At 35.9% G+C, this 22,123-nt stretch overlaps 1 protein-coding gene across 1 annotated transcript in view; it reads right to left on the minus strand.

Annotated features, from left to right (window-relative positions):
* PRKAR2A (protein kinase, cAMP-dependent, regulatory, type II, alpha) overlaps nucleotides 1–22,123 on the minus strand; it is a 53,146-nt gene that overhangs the window by 27,993 nt on the left and 3,030 nt on the right. Inside the window, exon 2 of the mRNA XM_010286302.1 lies at nucleotides 10,551–10,586. Coding sequence (XP_010284604.1) covers nucleotides 10,551–10,586 — 36 coding nt within the window. The remainder of the gene's footprint in view (nucleotides 1–10,550; nucleotides 10,587–22,123) is intronic.

Consider the following 22,123-nt stretch of genomic DNA (forward strand, 5'->3'; position numbering starts at 1 on the left):
GTAGGGAAACTTCAATCCTCAGCCTGTATATCTTTATTTAAATCCTCCTCCTACTCAGGAGCAATTAAAACAAAAAAAAAGTGCCAATGCAGGACTCTGGATAGGCTCTTCTACCTCTTCAGTATAACCAGATGAACATGACATTTGTCTCTTTTTTTTTTTTTTAAACTAAACCAACAGCTGTTTATCATTGTATTTGCTTTATGCAGTTGCCTGTTGAATTATATAGAGGCACAACTTCTACTTAACACCTTTATGCATGAGTTATACAAAGTCCTTTAGCTTATCTTTCTACTGTACATGCTCCCAAGTGGTTAAAGGGTCATACCCTCCCACTTCACAGAAGCCAGGTGCTGGAGAATAACAATAATAAAGGCATGAGGCTACTTTGCTTCATAGAATAAAACACTGGCAAAAATAACTGAATAAAATGCCTACAGGTTGTCTTAATTCACATTTGTGCATACATTGCAATAATTCTACATAATTCCTAAACTGTAATTTTTGATAATTTGAAATCCTACAATTTACAGAGGACTTACCTTGAAAGCACTCTGCAAGTAGCCTCTCTTCTGTATAGCTGGAGAAGCTAAGGGACAAGATTACCTGATTTCACATAAATCATCTGCTAACTAAGCCACAACTAGGGCTCCCTGCACTTTCGGCTTTGACATCTCTATTCATAACAGTGGAACCCATCAGACAATAGTGTGCTCTGGACCTTACAGTAAGAGGTGAGTCTGCATGAAAAATAAAAACAACAAAAAGCTTTCCATAATGGTAGAGGACTAATTAAAATTAGGAAAGCTTTCCATTTTGCAGCATTAAAGGACTTCACAGCTCCGACATGTTAACACCCAAACACAAAATATTGCCCCTTAGATCTTAAACAGTAATTTAAAATTTGCTACTTCTGTTTCCAACTCCCTCTACTCATTTCATCAAAAATCTTAAAATGGCAGCAGGGTATTTTAGAGTTATACATTATTATTCTGTGTGGTGCAGACTGAGAAATTAAAATGAAGCAAGCTTTGTTTCTGCAAGTTAAGAAATCAGAATACTGAAACGGATAAACATGCTGCTGACCTTGTTCAAGCCTTCTAAGAGAGCCTTACCGATGAGATAGTCATCCATAAAAAAAGGTCTCCTGGAAAACATGATGCTACTACTATTTCAGAGCACCCAGCTTCACAATTGTAGAAGTAAGAAGTAATCCTTCTGCTTTAATGATCCTCTGTTTTAGCCCATCACATAAATCTTACCACATTTCTAAATGGTTATGTAATCAAGGCAGATAAAACCAGAAATTAAGCACAAAAAATGTTTACCTGCCTGATAAACACAATGATACTTTATCTCAGTTAAAAACAGCATGGAGAATGTTCATTTTACATTGTTTACATCAAAACATCAAAAGTTCCAAGAAATGGCTCAAATATATACCTTCAAAAAAAAAAAAAAAAAAGGCATGTACCTTACAGGCTTTTAGTTTCAAACAGTAGATAGGAAAGATGATCTAGCTGAGGATAAAACAGAAAAAGTGTTTTTCCAGTCTAGAAATAAGAAATTCTCCCTCAGTTTCCAGACCAAGGCATTTTTTTGGTTTTATACTTGCACTTCTGATATGTGAATTGCTAAACCTGCAATAAGACACATAATATTTAAAAGAGCCCTAGAATCTTGGGAAAAGTGCACTGAAGCCCTTGTGTGTTAGAGCAAAGCAGGTATTTAGCAATGAAAATTACCCACATCTTTCTGATATCTATCATGACAGAATTGAACAGTGTCAAAGTGTTAGAAGGCATTTCTGAAATTAAGTGTTCAGCAACTTAGATATGATTTTTAAAGATTTCTAGAGAACATCCAAATGGATTAAAAACAAACAAAAAAAATCACATTACCCCTAATGGAACAAGTGTTGCCTATTTACCTAGAGTGACAGTGAACAATATAAACCCAGCATGGTTTTGACACAAAAGGACTGTGTGCAGAGTAATGACGTGGAGGTCCCTGGGTCCCCGTGCTTTGAAATGACTGCTTCCCTGGCATGCAGGCAAAGCAGGGAATGCGGAAACCTACTGTGCAATCCCCTGAGGAAAAAAAACAGCAGCTACCCCCATTTCTGTGCAGCTACTGAGCAACTCAGATGTCCTCGTGACTGCTAGTAATGGGGAAGGCATAACTATCTGACTTGACGCAACCCACCTTCAGGATGAATCAACTCTCAACTTCAGTGGCTCACTGAACAAATGGATTTCATTTATGGGAAACACAGTTGAAGGAGTCTGGCAAAAGACTAATACTAGGCAGAACTTGATCAGTTAGAACTTCCATGCTGTATTTATAACCACTTAGTTCTGTGTTTTACCGTTACAGAAGATTAGTGAGTTTAAGAAGATTACACTCCTTCCTATCCCAAATTTTGGAGACATGAGAAAAACACATTCAGACACGCTACTCCAAATCAGGTAACTGCTTCAGGCAGGCCCCATGCAGAAGCCATGTCCCAAAGTCAAGCCTTGGTTTAAGTCTCTCTTTAAATGAAAGCACTATAGAAGTGCTCACAGCAATGGCTTTAAACCCATTATATTCCCTGTAACTGGTTTGTTTTAGCAAGCTGACTAAAGCTTTGTATTATTTGGAGTACACACAGGCTCATCAAGGTGTTCTGGTGTTAAAAATGACTGATTGAAGTTTCTGAAAATATATGGGATATCCTTTCATATTTAAATCAGGTATGTTTGAACTTTTCTGTTCTACGTGGACTATTCAATCCATTTCACATTTAATCTGAAGTTACATTAATCAGTATAAGAGCATAACATCTATGACTTAGTCCAAAACTTTGCATTAAAAAGCGGATAAAGTGCTGCCTTACTTATTCACAAGAAAAATGCAAAGCACATCTAACTCCCAATGTCACTCCACATATATACATCACAGCTCCATGTTTTGCACTAAGTATAAAACTGCCTTTTTAGCCTGTATCGTGACATGCACTTTGAGATTTGTTCCAGCATGTTTACTTTCAGTTTCTTGTGCACAACAAACCATATGGGAATATTTTAATTTGGGCTTTAATTCACATGTTAAAAAACAGCTTGGGTTCAAAACAAAACGGAGGGGGGGAAGCAATTCTCCTCTTTTCCGTCTCACCTCAAAAAAAGAAAATTAAATTCCAACCCATCAAAAAGTGAGAGAATTAAATTTTATTTTTAAAAACTCAGCTGAAGGCTGATATTTTCAGAAGTATTTATATATCCAAAGATATGGACTAACACTTATGTCGTCTTTTTAGAGATCTTTAGTGTACAAGAATTAATGAAAGTTAATCACCTGCACCTTTTGCCACCTGAATACTTTTGTTAATTGGTCTTTACTGCATTAACTGCTTAATAAACGTGCATAGCTATATCTTATTCTCCTGATTAGTAAGAAGGACTAATTTCAGTTTAAGTATTTGACTTCAGATGAACAACTTTTAATGTAACACTATATATAAAAAAAAAAAAATTATGTAACACTATAAGCATGAACAATTATTTAGAAAGGATAAATAAAAAAGAGGAAAACAATTAATTCTACTCCACTGTAGCACTTATATTCATTTATATTGGCATTGAGTAGATTGGATCAGATTTCGTCTCACTAGGTGTTACACTGACTTAAGTTTTAAATAAGGATGCTCACTGAGTGTTGTGTTTCTCTATGTCATTAAAAAAAAATAAAATCTAGCAATTATAAGCAGAATTATTCACAACAGTGTGAAATCGAAGTAATTGTGAAGTCACGACTGTTAATTTCCAAAAATAAGCTTTTCATTATTCACTGAATGCCAATTACATGCCAAGAATTTTTAAATAGGTCCCAATATTGCAAACAGAGAAAACAAGCTTTTTTTTTGTTTAACGAATAATGATTCAGGCACTTCTTACAGGAGAGCACCCACACAATTTATCACCACTTTCATCTGTCATCCCACACACTTGGCTTTTGCTCATATCAACATTCTTCAAAATTAATTCTTTTCACTCTAGTTATGGTATCAGTTTTGCAATCATTAGGGCTAACAAAAAATGCTAGAAACATCAGGTTGTTGAAATAGGAAAGCTGTTTGTGCCTTTTGTAAAAAGGTGAATTTCTGAAGTCAATTCATCATCCGTCTGAAAACCTTTCAGCAGAAGTTATTTTGCCATCAGTTTTGTAAGATGGTGAATAATCAATATAGAAATTCATTAAATAGCTACAGGAGCAGAAACCAGATCATGATTTTCAAGTCATCCCCTGGTAATCAGATAGTCTGGTAAGTAGAAAGCAAAGAGAAAAAAGCACAAAGTTAGTCAGTCTTCTTCCCTTGAGGATTTGAAGTGATGAGATTTTATCACGTAGATAGTATCCTGCAAGAGAAAAATACTCAAAACAACCTCCCAAAAAAGTGTTTCTTCTCGCTTCACTGCTACTATTTAGATGTCCTAATTTAACAGGCTCCCAAAACTGTATTCCTTACCAAATACTAACAAGCTGCATGGCAATAATTACTACAAAAGCCTTCTAAGAAAATTATTTTTTAAAGCTGTCATTTTAAAAAGCTAAAAGCTACTAAAAATATTTCACTATGCATATTATTATCATATCACAGAATCATTAAGGTTGGAAAAGACCTTTAAGATCATCAAGTCCAATCACCAACCCAACACCACCATGCCCATATCCCGACATCTCAACTTGCCAGGGCGTGAAGAAAATGCTGTATCTCACTAGAAAGCCCAGAGAGATATCAGACTTTAACAACATATCTACTTTATGAGATGATTGCTCATCTTTGGTAGGAGCCAGAAGAATGAAGTGCTGAAGGTGAAGAGTCCCCCATTGTCAAAACAGAGAGAACCAACGGTCATACAGGCCTCTTACAGAATTTCATCTTATGAGGAAAGAAAAAGCCAGAAACTGTCAGGGGACATTGATTTAAACGTTATTCAAACACAAAATTCTACATGTATACCTTCTAAAATAGCATGTTGTTACATGAAGATAAAAAAAGAAAAACACCAAAAAACAAATCATACTGTCATATCAGATTGCGAGAGAGAAGCAGAAGAGAAACATTGAAAACACTGATTACAAACCCAACGTTTATTGAGGACAATGTTAAAAGTCAGTTTCCCCAAGGATGTTAATGTTTGTTATACACAGGAGAACAAAATTCAGTAACACTTAAACAAAATTGTCCTCTACATATGTAAACATTTATTCAGCAATTATATCTTAGGAGAGGGCTTAGCACCTTATTTTAAGGACAGCAGGTTTGATCCTTCTCGCTTCACCAAGTCTCTGCTGAAAGCTGCCCTACCAAAGGGACTAACTGAAGCAAATCTTGTTCATTTGATTACTTTTTATATTAACATGAAAATAGTCACAGATCCTGACAGTCACGTTACTTTGCTGGTATAAAAATATTAGGGAAATAACTATCATATATTGGTTCTGTAGATTATATAATTCAATTATTCTGCTTGTATAGTTTTTGAATGTGAAAACTGTAATCCCATTCTTATCTCACAGAGGCCAAAAGAAGATTGAGGAGGGAATACAGGCATATGCAGGAGATAAATTATACCAGGTCACTCAGATAAACATAAATAATTAGAGAAAACAGATTAAAACCTTCTGTCACATGTGTACAGTGTGGGTGACATATTTTGTCAGATTTTTTCCATCCCATGAAAAAAGTCAGCAAGTCTGCTGGAGAGTGGGTGTTTTGTAGAATGAATCAAAGGTGTCTAGAAATGGCAATACAGAAATCTAGCAAAATTTTACTTTTCTGAAACATGCTAAAACTAAAAGAGGAGAAACTATGCTCGTGAGACTGTAGCAGGCGTTACACTCTTCATTCCAATACCACAATTGACTTTCATTCACGTACTGCCAGGAGCAAAATTCTCCTCAATGTTATGTATCAGTTGTTACAGTGGGACAAATATTAATGCTCTCTTCCCTCTCGTTTTGAAACAGCTTTGATGTTATTACTTGAGAAAGGAGGCATCACTGATTTCTCCCACCTCCCTGCACCCTGTAGTCACTAACCAAGGGCTGAGATACTCACTGGTATTCTCTGCAGCCTCTTTCGCTACAGGAAAGGAAGTGACTAACAAAATAAAGTTTGTCAGGAGTCCCTATGCTTGGAGGAAGATCAAGAAATGTAATCAAGCAAGTATGAATTTCAACACAGTCCAACTCTTGGGAGGAAGGAATCTGTATGGTTTTCAGGCCATCCAAACCAAGCCCGGGCAGACTGAGTCAGTCAGCAAGCCATGTAACATGAGTTACACTAGCAGAAGGCTCAGACATTGCTAATTCACTTAAAGCAGCAGCAAGAAGACTCTTCTACTTGGTAATTAGCAACGAAATTGCCCATGGAACCACAGTCTACGGCATCCTATAGCTAGGAGATTTTAAAATTAGTGGGTTAGGTTTTTGGTTTTTTTCTTTTTAGTTTCTACATAGGGATAGCTTATGATTTTGCGGAGGATTAGTTTAATTAAGTTGATCATCAGCTTGTATACAAACTAGAACTGACACAATGCTTGGGGTTTGTGCACATGCCATGGAACCTCAACATGTTAGAAGGCCAAACATGCCGTACACAAGTAATCTATTAATTAGATTAATTTCTAGGGGAACATCAAGCTCTCATTTCTCTTTCTCTCTCCTAGCATTTCCTGGAAAAGGCTGTTTCTCTTCATGAGAACACTACTTTACCACTCTGCACTTCTATAAATAATTCCATGACCATGATTAGATAAGTCCCCCTTTTCCAGGATGACCCTCCTACACAGCCTATGGAGTTTCTCACTGTCCCACCCACAGATCCCTGCTTTGCTGGCTGAATCTCTGACCAGTGCACAAACACATGTTTCTCTGGTCAAAAAGCAAATGGGATTCCCTGCAGAGCCTTTATGACTGTCCAGCCGCCTGGAAGAGTTTAATGCCAAGCAAGCCAACACCATCCCTCCCCCTCAGGGAACACATCAGCCTGCGAGATGAGTAAGTAGGAAACATTGCAGAAATGGGGAGCGTAAGTGAGCAGAATGAATCCCCATGTTCTCAGTACTACAAGGTCTGAAAGAAGTAGTAGTATGTGAGAATGTGCTACTGTCACTTATGGGATATGAAAGCAGTATCATCACTTTTGGCCAATGATTTGAGAAATGTTGAAATAAAATTTGTTCTTCTTTTGGACAAAAAGCATATAAACAAGATATGTCTTAATGTACAAGGTCAGCCTGACCTTTCTAATAGATTACCATTTTTCAAGCAGTTTTCTTAAATCCTCATTTCTTAAGGGTATTTTACCAAGGTACTGCAAAAGCTAGAAGTAAACTAATTTGCTCAAAGTTTGTGAAAAGCACAAAAATAAACTTCATGACCAATTCTTGCCATGTGCCAGAAAATTCATATTTTGAGTAAGTCTCAAAGACTAATAGCTAAATACTTATAATCATTAAAGCAGTATTTGCCAGTACAGTCAAGAGCCCCAGGTTTAGATATTTCATAACTAAAAATAAACATGTAAATGAAAATTCACTAATCATTTCAAGAGTTTTTTTCTATGAGTTTATGTATCCTTAGAATTTGCATTAGGGCACCAAGGGAATTACAATCATCCTGTTATCTTCAGGCAGCTAATCACAGCTGACCAGGAATAAACACTACAAATTTAATATTTAGGACATTAATAAACCAGTTTAAAATAGATTCTGTAACTGCTATGTGTAAGAGGGACATAAACAATTGTTAGTCTCCAAGAACATATATCTAGTTGAATCATTTACAGGAATGATTATTAGCCTGTCCTAAACTGTATGTATAATGTAGACAATTACTTTATTATCTTTCTCTTTAATTAGAATTATATTTTTTTCTAACTTTCATTCTTGACCTACTGAACAATGACAGCAATGCCATAATTCCCTAGACATGCTTAAAAGAAAAGAAAAATTCTTGCTTGAATTTTAAGTCTTTTCTTCACTACGCCCAGTGTTAGTTTTTAAATTCTTCTCCTATTTTGTTCTTCCAGAGTACTCTAAATCTACAATTTTGTGCACATAAATCTTGATACCAGCAAACAATGTAGCTCTGCTCTTTACTCCCCTTACAGGTGTCCACTGCCTTGGAAACATGACAATAGCCGGTAGGACTGACAAGATTCAAGGTGGACTAGCAGAAAGTTCTTCTGAATAGAAGACCAGAAAAGAATACACTAAATGCAATTACAAAAAAATTGTGTGTCAGTTTTTCTTCTCCATGGTTTGTTCAGCTTTACTTAATTGGTTAAAAACACTGAGTAATCCATAATACAATGCTGGTTTCTTTTATAAAGAAAAAGAAATCCTATAAAAATTGCAGAATGAAGTTTCTTAAAACCTAACACATCTAACAAGGAAAACAAATCAAATTCAGAGCACCAAAACCAACAAATCAGTCATTCATTTTACGCAAGGGATTATAATATGTGGCTGCCTGTGGTAGCAGGAGGCTGAGTTCAATAACCTAGGAGAACCCTGCCAGTCTTATTCCTATCTGGGTAACTTCTTGACAGACACTGCAGGTATGGAGTGCAAAAACACCACAACAAAACAATCCCCACCACCACTAAACCAGTGGATTTCTGTACTTTTCCTGCCAAGAGAAGGCAAACAGGGTCTTCTTGTATATGCATGGATGCTGTTTGCATCTCTTTCGCATTTTAACAAATACCACACTGATCACGACCTGTACAATGTATATATAGAAAGTGGAGGAAAATATTTTTTTATTGTGAAAAGTATTTAACACACAGTAGTAAAATACAGATATTCTATTAATGTTTGTCTCCATGAGAATTCTAATATGTATTGTAAACTCTGAATTATTCTAGCTCTTCTTGAAGCAGCTATTATTAAGCATCTAAACAGTCCTCCTTAATCTAATTGCATAAGTTAGCAATTCAATTTTACATTTGCTGTTTAGTTGTTCACATTAACCTTTAGACCTCTTCAATGAAGGGACATGTTTTTTAACTAAGAGTAGCTCAGTAGTATGACAGCACCAATACTGTATTTCATCATCAAAGATTCAAAAAGACTACAACTACCCACTGATTAAGGCTCAACTTTTTAACTTTGGGAATAATTCAGCCTTTATTTAAATTTAAACCTAAGATGTATTAATTTTTCATTTGTGAGAGTTCACTCCATCAGCAGGTTCCATTAAACTAATACTAATTAAACTAATCTACATTAGTTTAATTAGCAAAGAAATTAAAATTACTTGGGACTCTCCAGGTTAAGATATTCTACAATGTATGAATTCCAGTATTTACTATCAGAGTATCAAACTCCATCATTCAAGATGGAGTTTTGTCTTGCCTAGATTTCTCATGTAATGATACCAAAGCTACCAGCACTGGCAATTTAAGAGTTATGAAGTTCTCATTATACTCACAATTACTCATATGTTGTGGCATAAATACACAGTCGTACCCTTAATCACACCCAAGCAACTAGTAGTAAAGCAACTGAACTGCACGGATATAAGGACATTTTGCACGTAAAATTAAACATGTATTTATCTAATATATTTATATACTCTATATATATTATCAACAATGCCCCACCATCACTATCGTACCAAGGAATGTGTTAGATAACATACACAAGTTACAAACTGAGTAGACTTAGAGAAAACACTGAACACGTTGGCATTTTTACAAAGACTTTTTTCAAATCAGAACCATAATGACTTTCTAGACCAGTTAAATGTTACAATTAAGTATTTGAAGAAAAAAAACTAATATATGCAAAGCAATCCACACTGCACCTCAAATGAAAAAATAATACAATAACTTCTCATCTACACATAACATTTTGTTCACGTGACACTGTTAAAAAACTTGAAAAATAATTTGTTGGGAATAAGAGCTACTCATTAAAGCATTTAATATTGGTTAACATAGAAAACAAACAAACAAAAAAGTATGATCTGCATCTCCAGAACAAGTGAACAGCCATAGATCCAACAAATTTAAATACCAGTTGCACAAGCAAGGGGCTAAAAAAAAACCAAAGAGGAGACACCTCCAGCCCTACGTATTTCTGCATTCTAACCAGAGAGAAAATTCTTTGCAACACGGAAGATTAGGAGATGTGTTCCAGCAGAAAGCAGCTGCCGCTTTTTCAATTCACTGCAAAGCAAGCCTTTGCCATACTTATTACGTTGCATAAAAGTTCTTCCAGAAATTTTTCTGGACAGAATCATTACTACTACTGAAGTTGCTTTAATAATCTGTAACCACCCACAGAACTGTTTTCTAAACTACTCTCAATGTGTTGCTCACTGGTTTCTACAGTAAATTAAGAAACAGCTCTCATTATTTCAAATAAAAATACCACAAGAAGTACAAGAAATAAGGCAGTGATGAAGAGTAAGGTCATTTTTAATGTAAAACCTTTAGTCAAATACATATTTCAAAACTTTTTCAGAAACATTACATTCTTAAAAGGAAATCATACCTGATACTCTTCTGTTGTATCGGTTAACAACTGGAGCTGCAAAAAAAAAAAAAAAATTACAAATGCTATTTATTATTACAAATTCAAAGTCATCATCTTGAATAATCATGACACATTTTTACTACACAAACGCCAAACTTCTTAAAAAAAGCTTCAATATAAAGCTCTCATCCACTTACTTGCCAGCTAATAAGTGTTTATTCAAAGTTAAAACTTTATTTTCCAGAAGGCCATTACGTGCTAAGATGGAGGGTAGGCAGTTTTGTATTTGTTTGGGTTTTTTACCCAATTCTGAAAAAATACACCTCTACAGATGTTACCCAATCTTAACCTATCATCAATTCCCAGCCCACTCTGCATTATGACAAAACATTGAAGCACTTTTAAGTTAGCTATACCTACTTAACACAGATCAAAAGCTGATGGAACTTATTAGCTAAACCATTCTATACTCCTTCACAACACCAGCCGTCTAACTGTTCAGGCAGTGCTCCCACAACTCCAGTCATCTATCCTTGACCAAGGCTATCTTCCATAAGGGCACACATTTAGATTGAAAAATTCTGAGATGGAGGATCCATTGTTTCATTGCTGCTTTGTTCATGCTCTTAGATACACAAGGTATTTAAAGTTTAACTCTAATTTGGGATGAACTTCCTGATTTTCACTATTCACACACATTTTGACATTAAGCCAACCTTTAGTAAACAGTATTCTTTCCCCCTTTCACTGTAACCAAGTTACTGTCTTTGTGAGTTACTTCAGTCTCAACACAAAAAATGATCAACCTGTAAAACTTCACCCAGAACAAACCCAAAAGCCCATGCTCCCCTTCATTGCTAACAACCAAAGTAATTTTATTCTGAATGCTTCATGCTTTCCCATTCCTCTTCCCCTCAACTGATAATTGGATTTTTCCTGATACAACCAGTGACCTTTCTCTTCCATTCTTTAAACACTTACGAATTAGATGAGCCTTTATGCCACATCAAAGCATGTGCATCACAGAGACAGATTTATTAAACACATACTACCAAAATCCTAATGATCCCATCATTTCTTAGAAACTTCTGAGTATCTCAGTACCACGAGAATATGAAGAACAATGCTTACTTAAGCAAACACAAAAGAACTCAGCTTCTTTTGAGCATTTACAAACACCTTGTGTCTACATTAAAACACATAACTGAGAACAATACCAGAAAAACAAGATCAAAATTATCATTGTGTATTCTTTTGTAATGATAAAGGAAAGAAGAGGTTGGGAAGAAGAATATCAGGCTAACTTCATGGAATTTTCAGCCAAATCTAGCAACAAGGAGACAATACTCAGCTTAACAAGAAGGTAAGGATTAAAAGCAAAATTATTTTGAATTTTACAATTTAGATTGGCATAATTCTTAATTCATAATTCTTATAAAAATAACATTCACGTAGTGTTTCATATATCAAGCTTGAAGAGGTTCAAAAACACTGAATGATAAAAACATGAGAATTCAAGAAACTTTATTTTCAAAACTTTAAGCAATTTTTGACAGCAGCAACCCTTCCTGCAAATAACGGCATCATGTATTTCACTTGTAAAAGGACACCACAGATGCAAGAAGTTTGTATCACCTTGAAGGGAGACAGGCATTTAGAACAAAGATCCATTCTGGTTTACTAAGCAAACACATGCAACTCCTTGAACTGAAAAAATTCATACATTTTGCCCGGTTCTTAACTTTTCCATGTGGGCCTGCCTGTGGTCACCAGTGGCGACAGAATACTGCTCTACACGTTAATTTGCCCTGCAATATTACATTCATTCTTATCTTTAGTTTATTGAGCTAATTTACCTGTGTAGCTACTCAAAGTTGGCAAGCAAATTTGGACCTTAAGAAGCAGGAAAACTCACTTCTTATTTAGAAACACAGACAAATGCCTACCAGTTCTAAGATACTGAAGAACAAGAGGACCAAAACCAATAGTTCAATTCCCACTTTTCAAAACATAATTTGATAAGTTTGCCGTAAAAGCACCTCATCTAGGTCATAATAGTTCAAGTAAATTATCAACTAGTCTCATATACAGATTCAGATACTTTTAATCAACACCATAGTAAGCAAATACATTTTATTTAGATAGATTTTATTTTAGGCACTGTCTTGCACACACAGTCTTTCTTCTCCACCTTTTGACTACTACAGCCATTTCTTACTCATGTTTAGAATAACATTTTAATGTCTTTGAACAGAACTATCATACTACAGAAAACTCTGACATACTTTGGGTACCATAGGAAAAAAAAAAAATCCACTTTACAAAGACTATGGCTTCCTTTAGAATCTTGATTATCTTATCCCATAGCAGGGTTCAGTGTCATCAAAACAGCATCAAGTTTTCCACAGTGTTAAAAATGACAAAAAACACATAATCTTTTAAGGACAGTTAAGAGAGCACTATTATTCTGCCTCCACAAAGCTTTTAAGATTAAAATGATAGCTAGCTTTTCTTAAACCAGTTACAGTTTTAACATGTATAAAATTTCAGGTTCACTTTTATATGTTGTCAGAAGATGACTATTTTTATGCTAAAAAGATGAAATCTGACATTTCCTACTGCAGAAGATTAGCATTTTCTTTTTTCTGGCTTACCAATGAAAAACTCTGTTTATGGCTATTTTCAGGATTGCACAGACAGTATAGCCACTCCTATGGCATCCTTGTGTTTTGTCATTAGAAGGACGCAGAGAAAAGCCTGGCATCAAGGACAGCATGCTGAGCGAACAACTCGTGAAGGTCCCACATACAGCTAGATTAGCCTGTGGACAGATTCCAAAAAAATTAGATGGGGCGGAAGGGAATAATACATTTACAGTCAACCCAGCCTATTTCCTAGACTGAACACTAAAGGGCTTCTAATTCAAAGCAATAGCGAGCGATGCACTAATAGTAACATCTCAGACCAGCACAGCCATTAGATCACACCTTTGTCCACACTGTAGCAAGAACACAGTGAACCCAGCACACCAACCTGGTACCACTCAGTAGAGCTGGTCTCTTCAACAATAAAAAGAAATTGCTGCTTTGAAACAGGAAGCAATTCATTTTTTTGTACTCACATTTAGCATTTCCCTCCTACACACCAATGGGCAATGTCTCGGGTCAGTTATACATTCATTGCAGAAATTATAATGAGATGAAAAGATTTTTCTGCAAGATGATTGTATTGCAAACTCTCCATTATGTCAAAACCTCAGATGCAGCAATATTCAAGTTCAAAATGTCTCGTACCTTTGGCACAGTCCCTGCTTTTACTTGGCTCATGGGAGCCAAGACCCAGTAATTGGGTAAACACAACAAAAACTGAGGTAAATTAAACCATTGTACCAGAAGAGACCAAAACAGCCCAATTTCCTCCCCGGCAGCCAAAGGCAAGTGACACCGGCAGTGGAAAGGCAGCTCAAGTTGTACATTCCATAGTTTTGCCAGAACTGACTGAGGACAGTGATCCTACTCCACTGCTCAATAAAAATCAGAAATGTCTGCTGAACATGTGTGTATTTTCCGTGCTGTCCTGAGGCACAGACTGCATTAAGCACTAGGTAGGAACACTTAACAGGGGTTGTTTAAGATTTAACAAGTGACAGGTTCCTGGCTGTCAGATTCTTTTTTATTTACAATTGCAACTTCTAGAACCAGTCGAGTCTCCAGTTTAAATCAAGTATTTATTAGATAAGTAGTTATCAACCTTATGTCAGTATCACTCAACCTCACTCATTGTTCTCCTTTTCCTTCACCAGGGAAAAAGAAAAAAAATCTCAAAAATATCTATGAATGCCATATACATATCATAAACACTCAAAGAAAAAAAAAATCCTATAAAGGTGCTCAGCTTCCCAATTTCAAAAACATTTCATACTACCTTCAATCAGCTAACTCTGCAAAAATTAGTCACGTACGTATTTGCTAATATAAGACTGCACAGCCTTTCTTCCTCAAAGTAAAGGTACATCATTCGTTTTATAAAAATTACTTTAATCATTTGCATAAATAAATCAGTACTGTACATTCTGTTGGTTAAATTCACAAATGTACCTTATATCAAACAGCACTATTGCCATGCAGCTATACTACCACTTTTTAGTGGCTCCATTTCATTTGGTTTTCTCACTTGAAATATTAGGGATACAAATGTCAGAAAGAGAGACTGGTATGTGATAATGCTGGGAACCACTGACCTCAAACAGACTTTTTTGTTGTTGTCATTATTATTATCATTATTTTTTAAAGACTTTCCAAAAGTGACAAAACAGGAATTTCTCCAATAGTCTTCAGTTTGCTTTGGCATTGAGGTTTTCTTTGAAATATCCGATGATGGATTTTGGCTCACCATGCTTAACATATAAGAGGTCTGACTATGGTTATAGGCAGATGTTAAAACTCAGACCCACAGGTGAAAAAGTATATAAAAGAAAAAGGACACCTATTTCCTTTTTTCACCCCTGCTTTCAAAACTAAACCAACAATTGAAGTGTTTAAGCCAAAGAAGTTACAGTAAAATCATTCTCCAACTTTACAAATCAGATCTAAAAGAATGCTTTTCTTACAGCATGTGAGATGCCTTCTTTAACAGTGTACTGAAAAGTGACTGATAAAAAAGAAACAGCAAGCTTTTTAAAAGTTACACTACTTCCATAATAGTGTAAGTTACTTCTCTGTACTACGTATATGCATTGTACAGTTACATAAGACACTAAAGCTTGAAATGAACAGAAAAATTACAACAATCATTCTCCCAGCTATTGCTATTCTCACACATACTAAGAACATTAAATTCTTACAGAAAGAGTAAATAAAACTCAAATGATCAGTTCAGGGTCACAGGAAAAAAATTCAGGGACAAATGAAGAACTGGCATTCCAGGCATGAGCTCAAAGTACTAGATGCTACCACTCTGTACTGGATACCTTGAAAACTTTATTTCTCTTCCTCCACAAGCACTTTGCTTTTTACAGGGACCTGTGAACACTTCCCAGTTACAATTGGGGCAAAAAAATCCCCACATGCTGATTGTTTCTGATGCTGGATACAATTTACAGCAGCAGACTACATTAAGCTAATGTGCACACACAAATTTAATACAGATTTTTTGTGCAACACTCTAATCAACAATTTTTTGAAGGTTTCCTGATGAAAGATGGAGACAAATTTAAAATAGGTTGCATAAATTCAATAGTATCGTACTCAGAGTTCATAGAACATAGGCATAAAATACCAGCTTTAATAAAACAAACTAGCAGAAATCAGTGATTTCCAGAGTACTTTCCCATCGAATCACAGCACAAAATCGTCCTATGTGAACAGACACAAAAAGAGAAACATAATGTAAACTGTTCTTATTTAACAAGTCAATTAAGATTATCCAAACAACATGTGAGTTGACACTATAAACTATTAAAGCTGAAATACCAGAAGCAGAGTGGAGTATAAATCTGAGGCATGACTGTCTCTATGGAATGTTATATCAAGTTACGATAAGGAAGTGCTAGACTACAGCTGTCAGACTGTTTTTCTACACACCAAGACGTTAATGGACTTACATGAATATGAACCATCACAACTGTGAGAAAATTTAAAGATTCAAGTATCAACTTTTTAGAATTTCTAGTAATTAAAAAGTAATTCTATAGCAGAAACAAGACTTTCATCATCAGATATGCAATCATACATCAATAAATGCAAATCTGAACTTGTTTGTCAACAAATAAAGTAAAATAATGGGGTTTCCTGTGACTATTATCAATGTAATAGTTACATATCCATGATTTCCTTCAGGATAGCCCTGCTGGACAGTGGCAAATTCCACTAATCCCTTCCAAATCTCTGCTTGATAAGGTGGGGAGCACAAGTGGGGCTACAAACTACCACAATTTTTTCAGAGGCAGTTCTGGAACCTAACAGCCCACATGTCAAGATTTCTTTCAGAAAAGCAAAACAGATAGAAAAGGACAAGAATTTTACAGGTGCCGATTTTTTTTTTTTTCCTTCTATTCCCTACCCCCCAGAAGAGGATGGAAACTCAGAACCTGGTTAGAGACAGGCAAGAGAGATTCTGACGGTGTCAACTGAAGCATGCCAGATATTCAGAGAAAGACAAAAGGTCAGGGAACACTAGGGAGGAAGCGAATTTTCAAAGGACAAACAGCAAGCATGGAGCATTAAAAAAAAAAAAAAAAAAGGCAGAAAAATGGAAACCATGGTCCAGGATTGTCTGTGTACACACACACTTTACTTTTCCCTAAGAGACTTTTACATCTATTAAGATGAAAAACAACAACAACAATTACATTAATATTAAACAGTGTTTTCCTCTCTGCTGCAGGAGAGGTAAGAGAGGCATAGATACCTTTTCATTCCCCATATTTAAACACAGCTCTCATCAGTAGCAAGAGATAATAAAATATAAAAAAATATAAAAACAAAGTAGCAACACATCCTGGTCTCCAATTTAATAGATTTTTTTAATTTGGATTTTAAAATTACTGACACAAAATGGAAAAACAGTATCTGGAAACCTCACCTTAAAGGAGCCCCTAATCCTCACTTTCAGAGATTTTAGAATCCCTCTGATAGAAACACTGTAACAACTACTTCCAAAGGAAAAAGTTGAGTCAAGAAGCAAGTCATCTATGTCAGTTAAAAAAAGATGTTTTGTGAACTTATTAAAGCTGTTGTGCTATTTTGGGTTGGCTCTTTCTTTAAGCAAATAAGAAAAATTAATATGTACTCTGGAATGGACAGAATTTAAATAGCTAATAAATTCATAAAAAATTCTAAATCTTTACTCAAAGAAATTTGGGAGAACCTCTGGTAATAGCAGTTATTGACTAAAATGTTATAAAGAGTTTTGTTTGTTTTGAATTAAAAGTATTTTAGAAAGATGTATCACTATTTCAATATTCTCATTCCATGACTGAATTTGAACAGTCATGCATGGTACTATTTTGATTATGTTTCTCAGCAGATATTAATTCAATACCAAAAAGGACCATGACCCTGCTATGCAATGAACCCTGCTCTCAGAATTCAGGAGTTAGTAGAGCCTGACTGAAGCCTAAGTGCGGGAGAATGAACGCCCATCAAGCAGCACTCCATGTTATCTGACATTGCAACAGCATGACCCATGCAGCCTCCCTCCTGTTTCTTGCCGACATGTTTCAGAGATCTAGCCAAACACAGCACTTTCTCTTAGCGTTGATTTTTTTATGAGAGTAATCTATATTATGAAGATCAAAGAGATAGAAGTCAGTCATGCACTTGCTTTTACAGACATGAAATTAGACAGACAAATTCCCAGTGCTAAAGTACAATCTCAGCTGAAAGGACACGTTTCACAGTGATTAAAGATGTAACCGTATGCTGATACAACGAAGATTGTCAGGAACTGAAAGACTTGAGAATTTTTTTCAAGGATTAGAAAGACAAAATTATACATTGCACAGAAAAGGAAGGATGCTGCAAAGAGCTAGGAGGGTTGAGAAGCAACTGGCAAATTTTCAAAGTATTTTCAGAAGAGACAAGACACTGGAGGGTACAGCAAAGCAAGACACAGTAAATGAAAAAGGGAAATTTGCTTGGGCTTTGGGAGCAAGCTTAAAGAGGAAGGTATTTCAGAAATTAGGAAGCAAAGCAGCCACATTAGTAATATCACAAAAGTTTTAAGAGCCAGAATAATGTTAGGCTTACAAACCCAACATTAAGTAGGTGATAAAAAGTACAGATGCTGAACATATTTGGGAGTGACTTTCACAGGGATTCTCTGACAATGAAAAGGCCAGAAAGAGTCAAAGATGAGTATGAGAGTACAGAGTAGCAGAAACATCACATCGAAGAGAAATAACTGCCAGTTTCCTTAAAATAAGTGTGTCATACAGGAAGAGATACTTGCATCTTATGTAGGGAACCACGAGGCATTTCTCAGTCAGTAAGAAACATGGGCAACTCAGCCTCATGTCTAGGTGCAACAGCAAAGGAAAGACAGCCTCTTCCTTTTCCAAGTCTCTCGACTCTTCCCAGTCCCGCTTTCAAACTTCACCTCTTTATTTACCAGACTGCGGTCCCACCAGGAATCACAGATACATTGAGGGGCGGGGGGGTGAATACTTCAGGGTATTTAAAGTCTTTGAAATGTAACGAAGACAAATTTTGTCTGAAAGCTTTTTGGTAGAAACTGCAGAAGTGCTGTTTAAAGCAACATTTGACAAGTACAGTTCTTTTGAAGCACACTTTCCCATTTCAACTGATTTTTTTACTGTAACTTTGATTTCTAAGACACTGAGAAAACTTAACTTCATATCATCGTATCTTTTAAAACATCAAACCCTTAAGACTTTTGGCCAGATTTTTATCTTTTGATTGGTTGTAAGATGCAAAGTCATTGCTCTATGTTATAAATTAACAACACCTAAACCTCTTTTGGCTTATTTGGAAAACTGTGTTTCACCAAACATACCTGGACACCCTGGAGATAATTTCTAAATGAGTGACAAAAGATGTCATTTAACTATGTCTAGTAAGATACTCCTTTTTTATTATTTCCAACTGTGCCTCTTGCATAAATTTCTTTCCACAGATCAATGAACTGTGTACAGGTGAATGCGATGTGACTAAAGCTAAAACAAACAAACTCACATAAATCTGAGAATTTTTATACATTTCACTATTATTAAATTTGCATTCTATCACAGCACAGAGCCACTGCTAAATCCAAGTCTAAGGTACATAACTCATGGCCCCAAAGAGCATAGTCTCAGTCACTCCTCCTGATCTGCCACTGAAATCAGCCAAGATGACTTGTATTTCCATTTTCAGAAGTTAAAAGTCCCACTATTATCCTGAACAACTAAATGCATGAAACATCATCATGAAAACTTTAATGAGAGCAACAACTCACTGAAGGCCTCTCATGACAGGTAAATCACAATCACCAGGAAATTTCTACACTTCACTCTAGTGGAAATGCCACCCACAACTGTGGTCTGGGACAACATCATCAAAACCACCTTGAGTGAGGTCCCGACACAGCTCTTCCTCACTCTGACCAAACCTGGTCACTGCTGTCCTCTCCCAAACCTCATGGGCAATCCAGATCTCAGTCTCACTGTGTGTTTAAAAACACTCTTATCAAATAAGTATTATCCTCAGGAATAGTACACAGCCAACTTCTCTGGAAGTATGCACATATCACTTAAACAAGTACCCTTGCTGAAGCCAGGAACCTCTTCTTTACAGCTAGGCCAGTAATTCTGAGAGAAATATTAGCCAGGCGATATAGCTACAATAGCCGAACATAATCCAAATATAGATGTGGGGGAAAATCTTCATTAAAGTAATATGGATGAAGTGAAAAATGCTATCACTGGCACTGGCTTTAGTGTTTACACAGCCTCAGGTATAAGCTATTGTAAAATTAAGTATAAAAAGGGTGGGAGACAAGCATGTCACAGCTAAGGTAATAACACTAGCGAGTTAAACAGTGTTTAACTGCCTTTTCTACAACCTCTTCCCCCTGTACACAACCACTCACTCCCTTCACACACTCCTGTATTCTGCCTGAGAGGATAAGACAACCGCAGCAGAAAAGAGGAAAGTTACAATTCCCATTTACATAGAAACCCTTCTACTCTCTGTTTTACCACCACAATTACCCTGTTATTTCCAAGACTTTTAATACATTCATACTACCAAGGCTTTATTCCACATGTCAAGAAGCATGGGAAATAACTAATTAATTAATCCACACACTTTCACAGCTGGATTGCTGCTGTTTTCTGACACCTAACTTTGGGTTTGCAAGACACTACATTGCAGTGCGCCACTGATGTTCTTGCCACTCTCTTCATTTCCCAGTTTTATACTACCCCTCCTATCCAGGATGGGCTTTCCCTAATACACCTCACATATCTCCAAATCCCAACTGAATACACACACCTATATATACTTTTACACAGCCTTTCTCAATGAACAACTCAACTCATAGACATCCTACATTTCAACTATTATCTATTGCCCCCTATCTGTCCTTTATGCAGAGGCATATTTTAGGGCACAGCAAATGTTGCATGCGTTCCTGATATTTTTCTAGGTACATCTAGCATTTAAGACAACTTTAGTAAAGCATAATGTTGTATTTTTATCTGGATGCATAATGAAAGGTTGATTTCCTCCTGCATGTGAAGAAAGATGATGACTCTACACAGATATTCTTGTAATTTAGCAATGAAAAACAACAACAAAAGAGAAGAATAATTTTGACTGCCTCTCAGTTTCCAGCAGAAACCCAACCTTAATTTTACATTCACTGCATTGTATTTTAAAGAGATTCCATCTGCTCTGTCTGTGGTACACATTAATATTCAGAAGACATCTGCAGTGTGCAGACCAAGCTTTTAATTGGAATCATGTCACAGCTACCATCACACAACACTGAATGTAAATGTTGGCTATCTGCACTTGGCAGCTGCTTGGAAGGCTTATTATAAAGTCATAGTGAGACTGATAGTGTCTTTAAATAATGCAGTATTGGGACATAAAAGGTATCTTGAAAAATCAAATATTTAGTATCATGAAACAGTTTTACAATGCCATCCATACCTAATATAATTTAGTAGCACCTTAAACTACTTCCAAGCAAAATATTGTTTATACTCAGTCATAATTTTCAAATACAGACAACAAACAGATACAACCGAACGCATCTTTCATTACGATAGATATTTAAGCAAATCTTACATGTACACAAAAGAGGGCAAAGAAAACTGAACTTCAGTGCAACTGAAATTGTGTAGTGAAGCTTGAAGCCTTTATAAAAATCTAAAATTCGAGCATGGCTAAACATGTAAGAGCACCTGAATAAAAGAATCCAATTAATAGACGTGCTCAGTGATTTAAGACACTCTCCTACAATGTCAGACTAATTATTCTAGAATGAACAACACAGTTACCTTTTAAGAAAAAAACCCACTAAGTTAATAGCATCATCATCTGCTTCAAATCCTTGCCAAACCATGGTAACATAAAATTACATTTTCCCAATCATCTACGTACTTTCAGCTTGTACTGTTCCATAAGTTTCTGACAAATGGGGCAGTGATCAGCAATCTACATGGAGAGAAGTGTTTGTGAATATATATATATATAAAAATTAAAGTTACCTGTCCAATACAAGCAAATAGTTGTTACACCATCAAACTGTTCTTACACATGTTGCAAGTTATTTAAATCTTATCAGTAGGTGAAAGGGTCATAGGAACTCTTAGAACAGCAACATTTGCTTTTCATGAGACACACATTTCTTTCGGGAATTTGTCTTCCACTATCTTTGCCCCAGTATCGTAACAAACTTTTTACAAATCTAACAGAACTTCAAGACCATGGATCGTTAAGATATAGATATGTTGCCACAAAAATAATTACACAAGTAGAGGCAACATCAGAACAGAAAGTGATCATGATCCAACTGTTCTAACTCTAGTGCTGTACTGGGTTTGCGTGGCAAGGTTTTGGGGGGGGTTGCAGGGGTGGCTTCTA

The sequence above is a fragment of the Phaethon lepturus genome, unplaced genomic scaffold (genome assembly GCF_000687285.1).
Source record: "Phaethon lepturus isolate BGI_N335 unplaced genomic scaffold, ASM68728v1 scaffold8154, whole genome shotgun sequence".
Classification (NCBI taxonomy): Eukaryota; Metazoa; Chordata; class Aves; order Phaethontiformes; family Phaethontidae; genus Phaethon; species Phaethon lepturus.